The 17601-nt window shown below is 44.3% G+C and overlaps 2 protein-coding genes across 4 annotated transcripts in view; one reads left to right on the top strand and one right to left on the bottom strand.

Moving 5' to 3' along the window:
• The window catches only part of rnf13 (ring finger protein 13), a 39927-nt gene extending 37321 nt beyond the window's left edge, over positions 1 to 2606 (top strand). For both annotated transcript variants that reach the window (XM_040032070.1, XM_040032078.1), the window contains exons 9-10: positions 1054 to 1134; positions 1326 to 2606. In XM_040032070.1, coding sequence (XP_039888004.1) covers positions 1054 to 1134; positions 1326 to 1693 — 449 coding nt within the window. In that variant the 3' untranslated portion in view covers positions 1694 to 2606. The remainder of the gene's footprint in view (positions 1 to 1053; positions 1135 to 1325) is intronic.
• Positions 2607 to 5792: 3186 nt separating this feature from the next.
• pfn2 (profilin 2) lies at positions 5793 to 13709 on the bottom strand. Of its 2 annotated transcripts, none has more exons than XM_040032113.1 (3): positions 13344 to 13703; positions 10194 to 10386; positions 5793 to 7923 (listed from the first exon to the last, which is right to left on the bottom strand). In XM_040032113.1, exons 1-3 carry the CDS (start codon positions 13470 to 13472, stop codon positions 7826 to 7828), a joined length of 420 nt encoding a protein of 139 aa, XP_039888047.1. In that variant the 5' UTR covers positions 13473 to 13703; the 3' UTR covers positions 5793 to 7825. The 2 variants fall into 2 exon arrangements, with proteins under 2 accessions (XP_039888047.1, XP_039888054.1); XM_040032120.1 differs by lacking the exon at positions 5793 to 7923 and adding an exon at positions 8071 to 8333 and having other exon boundaries at positions 13344 to 13709.
• Between the last annotated feature and the right edge of the window lie 3892 nt (positions 13710 to 17601).

Here is a 17601-nt window from a genome sequence, read left to right on the forward strand (position 1 = left end):
TTAAGTTTTGGAGTGAACAGGCCATATTTGGCCGTTCTGAGCAGCCTTAATAAAGTGCTAACAGCTTTTGAAGTGTAGCAGAAAGCGATCCTCGATGGCATTTTTATTTATTTATTTTTAAATGTTATCTCCCCAGTGCGAGGCCTCAGAGTTCACAGAACAGAGTTCAGAAAGCCACTGAACGTTTTTCTTCTCTGCTCCTCAGAATAGCTCAGTTATTGCCACAGTTCAGCATTTCCTGAGTGGATACTGGATCCTGGATCTGTGCCTGCACAAACTCTCCCTCACCCTGCGACTGTTCAGCACTGGCAGCGAGGAGAGGAAAGGATGGAGGCCGCTCTGGAGTCGTGTCAGAGGAGTGTTGGGCGAAAAGAAAATTCGCGATGATTGTGGTTGTGTTGGTGTTTTGAGTTAAAAACAAAGCTGAAAGTGAAACGGCCGAGGCGGAGCCGCAGTCGGACACGCTGCCTCGAGTTGGAAGTCGATGATGGAGGGAAAGGAAGGAGGGGCGGTTGATGTGACTCCCCGTCCTTATACGGTCACATGCGGCTCTGGCGCGGACACAGAGAGCTCAGTCAGGGAAAACATGCTCATTTAGAGCTTACATAAACACACCGACCCACAGCCCCCTGCTCTCCCGGCCTCCCTCCAGCTCAGGCAGGGAAAGAGGAAGGGAAGGAAAAGGAGAAGAACGCTGTGGAATTTGAGAGGGAGTGCGCTGATGAATTCCTGAGCTTTCAGTGCGCACAGGGAATGAGATGCTGCTCTGCCCTGCAGGCTGAGGATGGGATGGGTGGTGCAGGGACAAAGAATCGAAGGAAATCGGACTCGCGAGGCAGCCGGACTTTGTGAACCTGCTCGACCTCAGTGACCTTCAGAAACATTAGCACTGTCAGAGATCACAGTGCATTCATTCTCTACTATTAAGCATGCGGCATCTTTATCAATGAGTCCCATCCCTATTAGAAATTATGACTCTCAGGTGCTCAGAAAGCCACTTTCTTTCAAATGTGTTCAATTAAAGGGAGAATATGGTTTCTTTCTCCCCCCCAGGTGATAACTACGATGTGTGTGCCATCTGCCTGGATGAATATGAAGAGGGAGATAAACTCAGAGTCCTGCCGTGCTCTCATGGTGAGTGACTACAAAATACCCACAGTTACACTGACAGAAGCCAGTTACTCTGATTTATTCCGTTTGGATCGTTATCATTTTATTCAGTAGATAACGAGGCTCCATCGTGATCTTATTCTCGTACTTTAACCTTTGCTGTGACAGCCATCAAAGGCTGGGTTGCATAAACAGGATGCCCTTTGTGTTCTCAGCCTACCACAGCAAGTGCGTGGACCCGTGGCTGACCAAGACTAAGAAGACGTGTCCGGTGTGCAAGCAGAAGGTGGTGCCCTCGCAGGGCGACTCGGACTCTGACTCTGAGGAGGGGGAGAGCGGCCCCGAGAACGAGGAGGTGTCTGAGAGCACCCCGCTGCTGCGCTCCCTGGCCTCCACCAGCGCCCACTCCTTCGGCACCATGTCCGGGGCGTCGCGCTCCGAGCACGACCAGGAATCCTCGGAGTACGAGGACGACGAGCTGGACAGCAGCGACACCGAGGAGGAGGTCACCGTGGAGACCGTGGTGGTGCAGATGCAGCAGCCGTGCTCCGAAGGCCACGAGCACGGCCTGCCCCGAGCTTGACCGACGTGTCGCTTAGAAGCTCCTCGGCCTGCCCGACCTCACAGCTGCAGAGACTTTTGTTGTGGGCACAATGCAGAGTCATCCCAGTTCTTCTCTCACTGCTTACAAATCCATTGTAATTTCCTTCTCACAAAATACAAATCTTAAGTTTTTGTTTTTTATCATGATTATGGACGAAGCTCCAGTCTGCATACCTTTGGCATCGCTTTGGCCAGACTGATGCGTACAGTACACTGCCATACTGTACTCTTTATTTAGTCGTAAAAAGATGACACACAAGCAGACGAGTCCAAAGGTCCCGGACACACGATCAGTAAATGTACTGTGTATATAAATATAGATCACAATAAAGGACATCTTGCATTTATTGTATATACATGTTCATGCTACAGTGACACAGGTTGGACCACTATGCACCATTGGTTTTATAAAATTAACACTTTGAGCCACAGTGATGTGGTTTGCCAATTTATTTCTATCATTAACCTTTGTTTTGTTTAAGGAGCTCTTGTGTTTTGTGCCACAGTTTGTTACAGTGATTCACACCAAGAGAAGCTCCAGTTAAACTGGTCTGAGTGACACACTGGAAGAAGAGGGTGTGCTCTCCGTGTGGTGTCACATGAAGCTGTGGGTTACACCAGTTCAGATTGTGAGAACTGTCCGTCGCCTGTGGTGAACTTCATTTCGTTAAACTCGAGCAGTTGCTGTTCGGTAGGCCTCATGGTGCACGCTCAACTGACCCGATGTATTTTTAAGACTGTTTGTAGTAAATAATCACTTTTTTTTTTTTTCATAACACAGCTTGATTTTTTTCGTTCGTAAATCCTGTTGCCTTCTCATTTCATGTATTTTTTGTTTTCCTGCTCAAACATCTCTGTAAAACTTCAATAAAACGCCTGACGAAGAAACTTGACTGAGCTTCATTACTTGAGCTGAAAAACATCCTGCAATTATAGGTTTCTTGGTAACATTCAATAGTCGTCCAAAACGGCCTAAAACGTGGCAGATCTGGTCTTGGTTCTTCAACACTTCGTTTCCAGTGGAAGGGGAAAAAAAGAGCTTGGTTTTTTCTTCAAAAATAGTCTAATCTCAGCTGTTCTGTAGCCTTCTAATCATCTTTTCTTTTTTAATTCATATTGAAGTTTAATGTGCTTGTATAGACAGTAAATTTACAACATTTACAAAGAAATAAAATGCTTTGTTCTTCCTTCTTGCTTTTTTTGGTATCAAGCAATGCCACAATTTTTTTTTTTTTTTTTTTTTTTTTTTCAAAGAAAAGAAAATACTTCCCAAAACTTTTTTTTTTTAAGAAAGAGGGAAAGAAAAACAGCGGGGAAGAGGGACGGGGATAAAGGAGAAAAAACCCCCAAAAAGCAGACAAAAAATACATATCAATCACCTGTTGAGAAAGAAAAAGAGAGAAAACAAGCAGAAGAAGAGCAACATAATAAACAACATCATGATCTATGGGAATATAACAGTAAATACTAAATATTAAACATTATGCAGCACGTAAGATCGACAGCACACAGTGTGCTTTGAGGTAGGAGCCAAAAAGGGTGTAGTTTGAGTGTGTGAACACACATGTGTACACCTGTGAGCATGAACGCGCTTGTAATGATCTGCTAGAGGGTGTGGGGGGGGCCACAGCCCCATCCTCCAGGGCATGAAGCAGGTATGGAGGAGATCAAGACTCCAGACATCCAGAGGCCCCCAGAACACAAGAGACCAAGGAAGAAAAAGCCGCGCCACTGTCCCAGAAAGAGCTGAGGAGAGTCCCAGATGAGGGGTCACCCAGCAGCCGCGGAGCAGAAGCCAGGGGGAGTTGCAGTGACGCGCCCGTGAGCTCCGCCGGCAGCCAGCTGTGCCAGAGTGACCGAGCCCCAGGCCGAGAGGCCGGGGGCACCCCACCTCCGAAGTGGCCCGAGCGAGCCCCAGGCTCCAGGCCCCGACAAGCAGCCACCAAGGAGTGAGCCGGTGTGTACCTGGACGCCCATCTCCGGACACAAAGAACCACCAACGCACTGATGTCCGAGGGCGTCTGCCACTGGCAGGGGAAGTGGAGGGGGGGAGATAGGCCTCCATACCTTAGAGGGCCTGAGATGTCCCCAGAGAGGTGGCGTCTGATACCCAACCTGACATATAGACACAGACATACAGGCACACACAGATACAAACATCCATTCCCACCCTCATGCTCTCATATGCAATTACTCAACACTCACCCAACGTGGAGACAGACACAAAGAGACGCTGTACACACGATCACACTCCCCAAGTGTACTCTAAGCCCCAGGTCTAGGTACCCTTGCCCCTAGAGAGGGAAACTGCACCCAGACCCAGGTGGTGTTACCCTTTTCCCTGGGGTGGAGAGAAGCAGACTTCCCCGACTCCGCAGCAGCAGGGAGGCCCCACATTCCAGACCCCAATCGGACAGCCAACTCCTCCTCCCAGACCCCCCACTCCAACAGGCCGCAGAGAACGGGGGTGTGTGAAGACTCCAAACCTCCCTCCACCCGCTCATTGTAGTGTTGATGCATGTGTGTTCTAAGGTGCATTTAAAACCCAGGAGGGCATGGAGCTACCTGCCAGAGAGCAGCAGGTAAGCGCATGGTCCCTCCTGCTAGCCCTCAATGTCTACGTGTATTCAAAATTGAGAGGTGGGCAATGACGCCAGGGGTGAGGTGTACACCCTGATGGTCTTTTGGATTCCGTGTAGCGTGCCCACCCCCAAGGTCCTATATGTATGTGTTATGAGACTGAGTAATGTGAATGTCTAAGTTGTGGGATAAAATTGAGGCACAGGCAGCCAGAAGGGGACAGAGGGGGGGGGTAGCCTCCCCTGCACCCTGGTGACACACCTTTACCCCAAGGCCCTGCATGTGTGGGTGATTGTGGTGGAGCGGGAAGAGGGAGGCAGCTGGAGATGGGGAGGGAAGGAAGGGCGGGGCAAGTGACCCCCTCCCTGGGGCCAGCTCCCCCCGCTGACCCCAGTAGGCACCCGTATACTCTGCAACCCACCAGGGAAAGGGGGCCCAGGCCCATCCAGACCGGGGCCCAGTTCAGCAGCGCCGCCTGGCCCTACAGAGCCCGGGACAGCCCACCCGACCCCACCACAGAGAAAACTGCACCCACCCCACCATCCACTCATCTTCCAGACTACACAAGACAATAGACGCCCAGGCTGAGATCTTCCTCCACCTCTCCTGTATCTCCCCCTCCTGCAGAGTGAGTTCCTGAAGAGAGGAGACCTCCTGCAAGATGTAACAGCCTCCCCCACCTGTTGAAGAGCCCCCCCAGGTGGCTCGATGCACTGGCGGCACCCTGCACCAGGGCTGGGCCCCCAATACACCCACAACCCCGGCAACACACCAACCAGGGCCCCAGCCCAGAGACTTAGCACCCCCAGAACCCCACGCCTGTCCCGGACCCACCCAGGCTACCAGGTCAGTAACCCACGTCCATCAGCACAGACCCTCCCCTACCCCCGCTGCCACGAGGAAACCGTCACCTAAGAGCCAACAGAGCCCTTAATAGGCCATGACCGCAATCCCGGGTTGAGCCCTCCAAGGAAGGTGCTCCTGGGGAATCCCCCGACGCCCCCAAGCCTGTCCGTACCCCCACACCAATCACAACAGCAACCTTCTAATCATCTCCATTAACAGGAACTGTGGACTTGTGGTAAGGAAATGTCACATTATGGTCTTTTCTTAGCACTTTATGGACCTTAAACATCTGAGAGTAAAGATGAGATGCGTTTTGATGGACCTTGAATGTCTGTTAAAGTAATTAAAAGCCACCTCAAGTTCCTGAACAGCTGTAATGAAAGCAGTAATGTCTCAAGTCTGGTGTGACATAAAATAAATTAAACTTTTCTGTAGAGGAAAACTCATTTGAGAAGGACTTCACAATCTTACACTCAGATCTGAAGAAACACTTATGTTCTGGGACTAGCCTTAACCAGTGTCTGGGAACTCAGGCACCTTAGATGAGGCCTAACCTGACGGCAACACCTGCAGTTAGCTCAGTCCAAACATTACCACAGATTCACTGAGAGTAAAGTGTTCAGATCAACAGAGAAGACAGTAAACTCACAATCTGGTTGGAATAAATTTATTTGATCTGTCTGTAAACAAGGTGATAAATCAATTTATGGCATTTCTTGGTTTTATGCATATGAAATCAAATGCATTAAAGAGACTGTATCCCAGATGTAAGAAGAAAAAAAAATAAAAAGAAAAAAATAAAAAGTGGTGAGGAAAGAAAATGAATAGACCGGCAAACAGGACTTGAAACAATTTTTTTTTCCTTTTTTTTTTTTTTTTAATGAGTACACATATCCCACAAGGCCTAAACAGTGGAGCTGAAGCTAGAAAAATAAAGAAAAAAAAAAAAAGTGCCAATGAAATGACCCCTTCATGGACAGTGGGTAACAATCCGTTTTACAACAGCAACAGATCTCTCTACGTTATGGCACAGGATACACAGGTTCTGCAGTTAAAGTTTCGACAAAACAGCCATGAGCGTCTTTGTTCCAACTAATCCCATCTCCCATTAAGAGTCATTTCTACTGTTATTTTTTATTCCCCCCCCACTTGGACGTTGTTAGCAGTGCTGAGCGTGGACAGGCTGATTCCCCAGAGCTCAACTGACTAGAGAAAAGGCAATTTATTCCACAGTATTATAGTTGTCAACACAGCATGGGGCTGCTGAAATGCAGTTGTGTTTCTTCTAAGAGAAAAACAAAAAACCTAATGATCATTTTCTTCATAAACTCCCACCCTTACCTCCACTGATACTTCACTTTTTTTTTTTAAACTTTAGTATTACTGTCTGGTTAGTGTTTCCTTCATCAGAAAGAATAAAAAGCAGCCATCCTTCACATGATTTAGAGCGAGTGTACAAATACCCGACCTTCAACTATACTTGGTCCTATATAAAGAAAAGGAAATTCAAACTGGACACACTCCAGAAGGTTATATGCTGGGATGTCTACTGTCCAAAAAAAAAAAAAAAAAAAAAAAAAGAAAAAAAAAGAAAAAAAGGCAGCCTTTAAAAAGAAAACAAAAAGAAATTAAAGAATATACATTACAGGAGCTGGCAAACAAAAGTATTAAGTGCCTGAGCCGTTGTTGTTGTGGAATGTCCGTGGGTTGTCATTTTTCGTGTAATAGGGGAGGGCTGCTATGCCAGGAGGAGAGTGACACAACACCACATTTGGAAGGACAGAGGTGATCACAAAAGTCCTCAGTTGGATCCCTTCTTACAATCTACTGTGGGCTCGAGATGATCTACAGGGAGTGGAGAGGGGCTGATCTCGCCAAGATCAAATAGTGATGCCCCAGAGCATCCTTGCATTTTTTGTTTGTTTTAAAAAACACAGACTAACGGGTGATATCTGACAGGATGGGAGCCGGAGTGGCGAGTAGTGTTTGAAGACTGCCCAGTGAGGTTTAGTGTTTACTTGATTTGAAAAGGAAGGGGAGGAGCAGGGAGGGAGGAAGTGAAAATTTGGCAAGAGGGACTTTCAAAGATTGGGGTGGATGTGTAGTGGTGGATCAGAGAGGGGAGCGACGGTGGTCCAAGATGCACGCAGTCTCCCCACCAGGACGTGGAGGGGTGGGTGGGGGCAACGACAGAGGAAGACGTGACGAGCTTTAGTGCTCCAAAGGCATCGGCTGCTCGGGGAGGGAGTGTGTGTGATTAAGTGATGGGCACTAATGTGGACGAAAAATAATAAAAGAATAAGCTTCAAATTAAACACTAAAGCCTTAACTGTGAGTGTTCAGCGAGAATTTTTTTTTTTTTGCTGGTCTTTAAGTACAAATTTGTCATGACATCCTGTTAGCAACATGCTCATCTTTGCTATGGATCAACTGAAGAGTGCTTAGAGGGGTATTAAAGAGTACACAGAGCAAGTGCTTTGAGGGGGGGGGGGGGGTGGATGAGTGGGTTGGGGTAATGACAAAAAAAAGAAAAAAGAAAAAAAAAAAAAACCCACACAGCAAAGACAGATAACAAATGGGGAGAAGAGAAGGCAGAAAAACAAAAACTACAAACTAGGACTGGAAGTAGTGTGAAATGCAACAGGGTGGTAAGGGTGAGCTGCTAGGTAGCTGGGTACAGGCTGCTTTAGTATCCGGACTTCCTCAGGTACTCAGACATCTGAAATGCTTTCTTGTTGAGCTGCCCTCCATGGACACCTTCCTTCCCCATGACAATAACCAATGCTGGAGTACACAAAGGAAAAGAAACAAAATAAAATGAACAGGCATGTTGATTGCAGGGCTGGAAAAAGAATAACACTCAATGCCATCTCGGCCAAATATGGGGACAGAGCTCGAACCCTGTGCCGTTTAGAAATGCTCCTGGGGTTGTTTAAACGGGACCGTTCGGGGACGCGGGGGAAACATGGGCTCAACATTAGAACAGATTTTTTTTTGCTTTGTTTTTTTTCCCCAAAAATTTTATGCTTTTTTTTTTTAATTTTCCTTTGTTTTGTTTTTTTAACCCTACACTGCATAAGCTACATCAAAACTAAACTAAAACCCTGAATCCCTCAAGTATTTTGCCATCGAGTATGCCTTCTTATTCAATCCGCCTCCATGGACCCCTTCTTTGCCCATTACCAAGACCAAGACTGAAAGAAAAGAGACAGAGAAGGGACATTTAGAGAAGGTGCGGAGATCACACAATGAAAAGAAGAAGAGCACAGAGCTAAAGCGGCAAAGGCAGACGAGACGGCTACAAAAGGAAGACAATGGCACAGAAAGCAGAGCGGTGCCTTCAACTCTGAAGGCTGTGCAGAGCTCCAACATTCATTTTCTTATTGGTGCTGCTGGTGGCGACAGGTCACGTTACAGTTAGGAAGACAGTAAGTGCAACAGGAAAATAAACGTGAAGGATGCATGCAAAGCCTTGTCGTCAGATCTGTGATGCCCAAACAAGCAGAGACACAGAGCTGGAGTTAACACAGAGTCCAGTGCAATAGCAAACTGCCACAAAGACCCAATGTATCGTTTATTATTTTATAAACTATTAAGAGGACACTGCTCTCCCAGCATGCTGTGGTTTAACAGGAGCTAAAAGCCAGATCAAGGCTTTACTACACTTTAAACTGCTAAACGTAGACCACAGAACTCTGAAACTAGTCCAAAGTCCCTTTACAGTGATGAACAAATTCAATGCAGAGAGGCTGAAGTTTATCTAGTCAGTGTTTTAGCCAATGATGGGAGTCAGTCTTTGTTTACCAGGTCAAATGGCTGCAAGAGTAGCTTCTATGTCCATTTTAGTTACATGAGTAAAATATCCAAATAATACCTGCTGTTTGGCCAAGAGGGTGGGGCACAAAGCCTAGCATTTCATGGCTGTTTCTGCTCCTATCAGTCTGTTTAATGTGTCATTATGCGCCGTGACAGCAGCAAAGAACAAGAAAGTGAAGTTAGGAACTATTAACCATCACTAATGCAGCAGCATGCTTGGCATACCTCTCCTCAATACATGTGTTTAAAAAACAAAAAAACAAAACACCCTCATGTGCCTCAAGTACTAGGACAGAGTGGAAGCGAGTGGGAAAAACAGGTGGTGAATTTGGAGGGGGGGGGGGGGGGGGTGTTAAACCAGAAAGGAGGAAGATGCATGCATTCCAGAAAGGATTTCCCAGAAATCCTGATCCCAAAAGTGAGCCCAGAAACTGCTGATGCAGTCTGTTAGCTAGAGTACCTTGTGGCATGAACTGGGCAGGACAGGACAGGACATCGGGGCCCACACAGGCAACATGAAAACTGACAACTCTCAGGCAAGTCCTTAAAGACTCAACTTCAGCTTACTGAAATATTATCAAGGTTGTGACCCATGACAAGAAATACATTTTAAAAAGCCTTGAAATTTAACCTACTGATGGTCACATTTAAGGCTGAAGCTTAAGAATTTATCTACTTTATAACCATTTCCACAAAGAAATGATACCCTTTAATTGTTCCGATTTTTGGCAGCTGTAAGAAGTTCTGAATAAACTGGAGGCAAAATGATTAAATTCACATATCAAAAAAAAGGTAAACATACAGACACTTTACTAAACCATAACTGATTATGATTTTCTCATTTGTAAGCTGCTTAGTTATAAAGTGTTAAAGGTAAACCATACCAATTAAACTGCAATATAACTCTAGCGGGGAAATAAACTCTTGGATAATAGTCATAGCAATAATCTCTGAATATGAATTTCCTGAGCTCAAACAATCTGAATATGCATTTCTACATGGAAGCAACTGCGGCCTGTTATCGACCGTCACTGAAAGTAATATCCAGACATTTTACACCCATCTGTCATATATTGAGGAAAGGTGCAGTCAACATCTACCCCACATGCTTGCACAAGACAATAATATCGTTTTAAAAGCAAAAATAAACAGCTAAACTAAAATGGTAAAACTCAAAGCAGGTTACTGTGTAACTACTCAAGATTTATGCTGCTAACAGCAGTATACCTGATGCTTACCTTTGGCTGCTCTGCCTACAGAAACATTGTATGTGGGCTCTCCTCCTTGACTCTTTGTTCGGATGTCCATTGTCCAGTCGTTGTCAATTTGGAGGCTGTCTCTGATTACGGAGCACTTTTTATTGCCCAGGGTCAGCCCACTGGTGAAGAATCCCTCTCGGTCCTTTCCTACTAACACATCAATTTCTTCAGGCTAGGAGGAAGCACAGAGATCAGGAGGTCAGGTACATCGTCGTTAAGATCAATGCAGAATATTGCTTATGTGGAGACACTTGAGGGTTTCTCCACAAACACAATTTAAACACATGTATTGCTCCATAATGTGGGTGCTGTGAAGCCTTGAGATTGAGCAAGAGCTACACAAACAACTTAATCACACACACACGCACGCACACAGTGAAAGCCTGAGCAGACACCAGTATTTCAAATTATTTGGCTGATGGCTGCATTGTCCAGTGTTAATCTGTTGTCTTCGATCAAATTTTGATGGCAGTTTTAAAAATTGGTGCAAGATGACGCTGAAAGACGCTCATTACAGGGAAGTTACTCATTTCCTGTGTTTCCCTGGCACAAGAAGATCAGCCAAACTTCTTTTACACATCAGCACCAGCCCAGATTTCACAACTGCTCCATCCTCAAGTTTAATTGCCCAGCCTCCTCTCAGCTCAGAATCTGCTGTCCCTCCACAACAAAAACTTCATTGCTTAATATATAAATTGAGAAACATACTGAAATAATTTGGAATTTATTGTAGTAAAATAGTTCTAATGATAAATGCCCAACTCTAGTCTGTGAAAGCCTTGTGCCCAGAGCTTGCATTCATGTTTAATCGGCAGCTTTTAAATTACAAGAGGGTAGAATTAGTATTTATTGCCACTACTGCACAACATTCAACTATGACTGAATTTATGCACAAGATGTCCAGAGCTGGCTGGACTCTCGTGTAATGATTTCCCTTAGTCTATATATAGTTAATGGGGGTTTCAACATCTAACAGGAAGTATATCCTAAACTAATCTGTGCATCTTACGAGTTTGTTCTGCACCAGGACCCATTTAAGGCACCAACATAAAAATGTATTTTACAGAAGACCTCCAGGCCAAATTTGCATTATCATGAAGTATTTGGTTTGACGGATTACTCTGCAAGAGGCCCAAAATATACCTATGGGATATTTTAATTAATATGGTTTACAATTCAGTCATTAAAATGTATGAGGTCATAGTTTCCATCTTTGACAGATTGCCCTTTCCCCCCTCAACCCCAGTCAACAAATTTCAAACCACACTGTATTATTGATGTTTCTCTTTAAAAGATTAAGTCTTGTTGAAAAGTGCCCCCCCCTTCTTTTTTTTTTTTTTTTTTAAGTGTGTAATGGTTTTTATTAGTCATCTTAGCACAGAGGGCAGTGTTTAGACTGATACAGAGGACCATCCAGCCCAGGGCAGATGAAAGCACATGGTCTGTTTCAAGGAGTCTCCTTTATGCTACCGGTGGAGAAGTCCTGAAATCTCGACCATATCGCAATGACGAAAACGTTAAGCTGCTGATATTTCACTTTTGGGGACAACTTATTTGTTTTCTTTGAAACTCAGTACAGTAAAAAATATATACATTTTCTTGCTCAAACTACTTTATTTGGAGCGAACTGCAGAACAAAAGGCGTTGCCCCTTTGAGTCCAGAAGTGCAGAGTCATGGCACACAGTCAGGAAGGGAAAACGGCAAACTCAAAGCACGTCGTAAGATAACGATAGCATGGCGGCTACCTACAAGCCCAGGCCAGGGTTGCTAATTTGGTCACTTCAACCGGGAATGAAAAGCCGCCATCTCCACATGAAAACTACTTCAGATCCCCTGAAAACCTTCTGTATTCATTAAAAGGGGATTCCTTTTACCAAATGCAACCACCGGGCATGCTGGTTGACAGCCGGTAAAAGCAAGCTTCTTTTACACGCTAAAAAGTCCATTATGGAAACTGCTGTATTTCAAGAGGAAAACGCTGCCGTTCCATAGCTCCGAGTGGGCACTCCCAGTTAACCTCAGATAACGAAACCACAGTCCCCGCCACATGAGCTGGGTTTTTTATTTTATAATAGCCAGCTAGAACTGCTAAATCTTCGTTATATTCACGTTGGAACCGGAGGAGTCCCGATTAAAAACGTAGATGACTGGCAAAATAAATTTAACGGACAAAATGGAGGATGAAGGAAAACCCCGAATGTGTCTGTTAAACAAGTTAGCTTTACTTTCAGTCGACTGAGTTTTATTTGTTGTAAAATAGGAGCATCCGACGCATGCTGTCCATAACACGGGGTGGCATGCTAATGAGAAGAAAAAAAAAAACGAGATCCGAGCCCAGACGTCTCGGTTAGCTCCCATGGACAAAAATGAATAAGAAACTGGGAGCGTGTCCGCCATCTTGGAAAAATGATGGGCGGTAGCGGTGGAGAGATTCACAGAAGCCGAATAGGAAAATTGAAAAGCACCAACGGAACGCCAGCACGTAAGGAATGCGTGCGAGCGCCGCCAACCCTGCGCCGTTAGCGTTAGCTAGTAATGACTGAGGATGATGGTGGTGGGGAGGGAGATGACCGGCCCAATTTGAGCTAACCGTGTAGTTCGCTAATCACTGGTAACACTGACTTAGTCTGCATGGAAAAGCTTATGGTAGCCGAAACTACTAAGCAGTTTTTAAACATGCGAATGACTAATTCAGGATACAATAGTTGTATAGGACTGCCGTTTAATTTTCCTTATATTACTGTAGCTTTTCCAATGCGGCTAGTTACTGTTAGCAGCCAAGTTAGCCGCTTTAGCTCGAGTTCGCGGCAACGATGATCTCTAGCTTGAGCTCTTCGGTGCTGCACAGTTATTTTAAAAGGGAAAAATGGCTTAAGCGTTAAGATAGTAGACGTACAATAAAAGCGGGAAAAGAAAGGTGGGAATTGCAGGCGACAGGTTGAAAAGCAACGGCGCACACATGCCAGTGGATCCTATGTGTGACCACCGGATACCATGTGTACCCACACTGCTTCGCTTATCCCCCCATTCAACAAGGCCTGGCATGCAGACAAACGTATAAGCGACATGCAAAAATGTGCATTATGCTCATACACAACTAGGAATACCGACGTACAGCACATACGTACCGTTATGTTGGCAAAGGTACCGCCGACAAAAGATGCCCAGACATATTTGGCGTCCGCATACCCAACAATGGCCGCGTCCTGGCAGCTGCCATCGGCCATCAGGTTGTCCACGTAGCTTTGCCAGGACATGTTTGTGAAATTAGTTTTAAGGTGAAAAAAGTAAGCTAAGTCACGATCGCCTCTTGAACGACGAAGAAACTGTGAGAAAGCTGTATTTATCGGTGGTTACACGGGCCTCCAGCAAGCAAAAACCCCCCCGGCACCGTTACGTCCCGGCTTTCTTCTGGTCTAGGCAACGAAGAGGAGCCGCTGCAACCGGACAGGCGCTTGGGTGTAGTCCTGACTAAATCACTCCGCCCGAGTCGTTGTTCGTCTCTCCTCCCATTGTATAATATAGGAAGCGGCGGAGGAATATCATGCTTTATCGCGACAGCAATAAGGAAAACGGTATTTTTCTCAAGTGCATTAAAGATTTAGCCAATCTTCCAGATTTTTTAAGGCCTTAAACTTGATTAAAAAACAAGTTTACATTTGCAAAGGAGAATTTTAATGGTTTAAGGCTCATGTAAAGCTTAGACTACAGTAAGTTATTGCGTTATAAAGTTTAAAAAGGCATTTTGTTTTTACACAGTTTTTTTTTTCCACTTTATATTGATCATTTAAGACACGCTGGCACCCATCTCTTTATTTAAACACTGAATTAGAGTTTTTTGTTAATATTAAAAATTACATTAAAAGTTTTATAGTTCTTGATTTAACATTCCAGTGATGGCTACGCAGTCCAGTTAAGCATCTGAGAAAATTCTTCCTGGACTCTGTTAACTACAATGGTCATTTGAGTTACTGTGTCATATACATAATGACACCTGCCAGAAGAAGCACTCTCAAAAGATCACAGGTGAAAACAGAGAGAGGTAACTGAAAATTATTTCATTGTTTAAGCTCTCAGGATCATGAGAGAAAACCTGTTGTACCTGTTGGGTAGAGCATGTGTCAAACCTGTATCTTATAATCCCAAGAGAAAAATATGAATGTAATATAATGTGAGGCAGCCATCATTAGCACTGTGTCAAAGGGAAAAGCTTTTTTCCATATATGTGCCTAATGTTTACATGTTAAGCATGGTTTATGCTCGAGAATGCATTCCAGTGAATACGGCGCAATCATGTTTATTTACTTTTTTATGGGAGTTGCTCATAATTTTATTCTGTGTTACTTCTCTAGAAGTGCTCTTACAGTGTGGCAGTATGACAGTTGTCACAAAGTATGTAAATGTAGGATTTTTATGGTGGTAGGCCTAAACTGTCCTTTAACCTTTTCCAAAACTATTTCTTTGTTGCAATTTCACTGTTTATTTGGTGTTGCTTTGCAAGTTTAGCTCAAAGAAAAGAAAAGAAAAGCCTCACAGCATCTCACACAATAACCGCACCCACTGAAAACAAAGGGGGAAAAAACATAAATAAATAATAAACATAAAACAAGCTCGTTCTTTGGGAGGCAGTTGGAATAAAAGGAATAAACGCAGCTGTGTTTTTTTAAGAGTTCAGAGTGCACATGTGTGCATCTGTCCAGCATGCTCTGATGACCACAAATATAGGGGTGATGAGGACGCTGAGCTTCTACAGGTGCAGCAGTTTGGTTAAGGACGCGCACCAGCCAGTCACACACCTACGGATGATGTCAGCCGTGCGTCAGATCTGTGACTACGAGGCTGCTGTGTTTTGTATTTCTATCTGTTTGTGTTTGCTCCATGGAAACCATTAATAATCAGGCCACTCTTGTGATCAGTGTTCTTAAATTAGAAGACTGCTGTGCTCCTCCTACTCTGGTGATATGTGTGTGATCTTCATTTAGGGAACCCTTCCCTGGGGTTTCTTCTTCTCTTCCAGCTCTACGCAAACTAGCTTAAACGTATGTGCTCAGGCACCTTGGGTGGCCACCTCTATTTGGCAGGTGTACAAAAACAAACAGAGGTCAGCCAGCGTGTTCAGTGACAAAGAGTCAAAGGAGAAAGTGGCATTTGCCGCCCAGATTAACGTGACTCTCAGTGAAATGACATGTGTTAGGAAGCTGGCGTGCCAAAAACTTCCCAGAGGGATTCAAGTGAAATGAACTGGGAACTTGGAACCATTGCAGGATTTGGATATCAAATTGAAAACACTAATTGGAGATAAATTGTTTAGACTCAAACTAATGTGAAAAAAGATTAAACAACTGTAGGTAAAATGGCTTTTCTTTACATTGTGGGCATTTTTTAAGTGTGCCATATACACAGGTTCCTCATTCTGAGTCTTTTCAGCACATGACAGTCTTATCTCTTTCTAGAAACATCTACTTAATCCTTGTTCTCTCTCTCTTCCTGCAGAAGAATGGGCGCGAAGAAAGTTATTAATTGACCAAGGTACAGGACTTGAGCAGGGCAGAATGACTTGTCAGTCAGGCCACACCCATATCCTCATCTCCCATTGGATGCCGACAGTTTCCATGGCCACCTCTGTTTTGCACTTCTGCTTGGGCAAAATAGTACCACTCACAACCACACCACTCAGCTTCCACATGAGTCATGGAGATACAGAAAAGAGCTTACTTGTTTGCCTTAGAAAAGGTTTGCTTTTTTGGACAAGAGCATTGTCATCATAGCTTGATACCGCCGCCCACCTCAGCCACCCCACTCCTTTTCCTTTTTGCAAATGTATGCATTCCTTATTTTTCAAGCATGACAGAACTTAAAGTTCTCAAGGATCAGTGTTTGTAATGGTATGGAAGTTTTTTATATGCTCTAATGAAGTGAATAAAAGCAGGATAAAGTTGCTGCAGTTTGTTTTTTGTCTCACTTTCTCACTGAAATGAATAGACTGGATTGGAGAAAAAAAGTTTTCAGTGTTTTCTTGTAGTGTAGCGCACGCCCTGATTTCAACAAATGTGCTGTGGTATCCTGTTAAACAGGCTGTGTCGAGGCATTTTGAAAAAAGCAGGACATGTTCAGAGTACAAGGAAGCAAACATTGATATGATTATATGTGCACCAAATTGCACTGCACAGCCTTTTTGCATTTATTTATTTATTACCTGGACTTTGCACCACAAGGAAGTTCATCGTCAATAACCCCTGTCATGGACTGCAAATGCAGGTTGAGGAAGAAGCCTTTAAAGAAATACGTTTTTATATTTGTGGAGTATTTCTTGATAAACTAATGGGACAAGACAAAAAAAAAAACTTTTTGGTTTAAAAAAAACAGGTCAAACATGTTCACTCCTGCTTTATAAAAAAAGGCAATTATGCTTTCAGACAATGTAGGGTTTTATCAGATGTTTTGCACACCTGTTCAACTGCCCCTTAATGCAAATATCTAATCGGCCAATCACAAGGCAGAACTCAGTGCATTTAGGCATGTAGACATGCAGCAGAAGACCACACCAGGTGCCATTCCTGTCAGCTAAGAACAGGAAACTGAGCTTACACTTCTCAAAGGCTCTCCTGAATTAGACACCAGATGATTGGAAAAACTTCACCTGGTCTGCTCCAACATTCGGATGGCAGGGTCAGAATTTGGCGTAAAGGACATGAAAACGTGGCTCTATCCTGCCTTTAATCAAGCGGCGTTGTGTCAGGGTGTTGAGATATGTTCTTGGCACACTGTGGGCCCTTAAGTACCAGCTGAGTATCTTTTCAACACCACAATCTACCTGAATACTCCTATCGTGTTCATCCCTTTATTAGTACAGTGCACTCATCTTCTGACGGATGAAGCACCATGTCACAAAGCTCAGATCATCTCAATGTGGTTTCTTGAACACAACAATGAGCTCACTGTACTCAAACAGCCTGAAGATATTGTAAAAGAAAAAAATGCTGTTCTCGCTGTATTTTTATTGAAGAAAATATCCATGAATTGCTCCACTGCATGTTTTCAAGGCAGCTCTATGGCACTGAAAGATAAATGATAACAAGGCTTCATAAGCAATGCTGAAGACAAAGTTAGAGAGGCAAGGCTAAGATAGTTTGGATATTTTTAGAGGAGGGATAGTAGATATATTGTACAAATGGTGTTGACTATGGAGATACCAGGCAGGAAGAAAAGTGTAAGGCCTGAGAGAAGATTCATGGATGTAGTGAAGGAGAACATGCAGAGGGTTGGTGTGGCAGAGGAGGATACTAGGGATAGGGTGAGATGGAGGCAGACGATCTGCTGTGTCGCCCTTTAAAGGGAGCAGCCAAAAGAAGAAGAAATGTATGAACAGTGACCACCAGCATGTTT

Source organism: Simochromis diagramma, unplaced genomic scaffold, assembly GCF_900408965.1.
Source record: "Simochromis diagramma unplaced genomic scaffold, fSimDia1.1 OVJJ01000334.1, whole genome shotgun sequence".
NCBI classification, from domain to species: domain Eukaryota; kingdom Metazoa; phylum Chordata; class Actinopteri; order Cichliformes; family Cichlidae; genus Simochromis; species Simochromis diagramma.

What these genes read in the sequence shown, in the direction of transcription:
- pfn2 (XM_040032113.1), bottom strand. Translation starts at nt 13,472, where the DNA reads ATGTCCTGGCAAAGCTACGTGGACAACCTGATGGCCGATGGCAGCTGC. An exon ending in GTACCTTTGCCAACATAACG is followed by an intron (nt 10,387 to 13,343) that starts GTACGTATGTGC and finishes GCTTCCTCCTAG; the next exon opens with CCTGAAGAAATTGATGTGTT. An exon ending in TGTAGGCAGAGCAGCCAAAG is followed by an intron (nt 7,924 to 10,193) that starts GTAAGCATCAGG and finishes TGTGTACTCCAG; the next exon opens with CATTGGTTATTGTCATGGGG.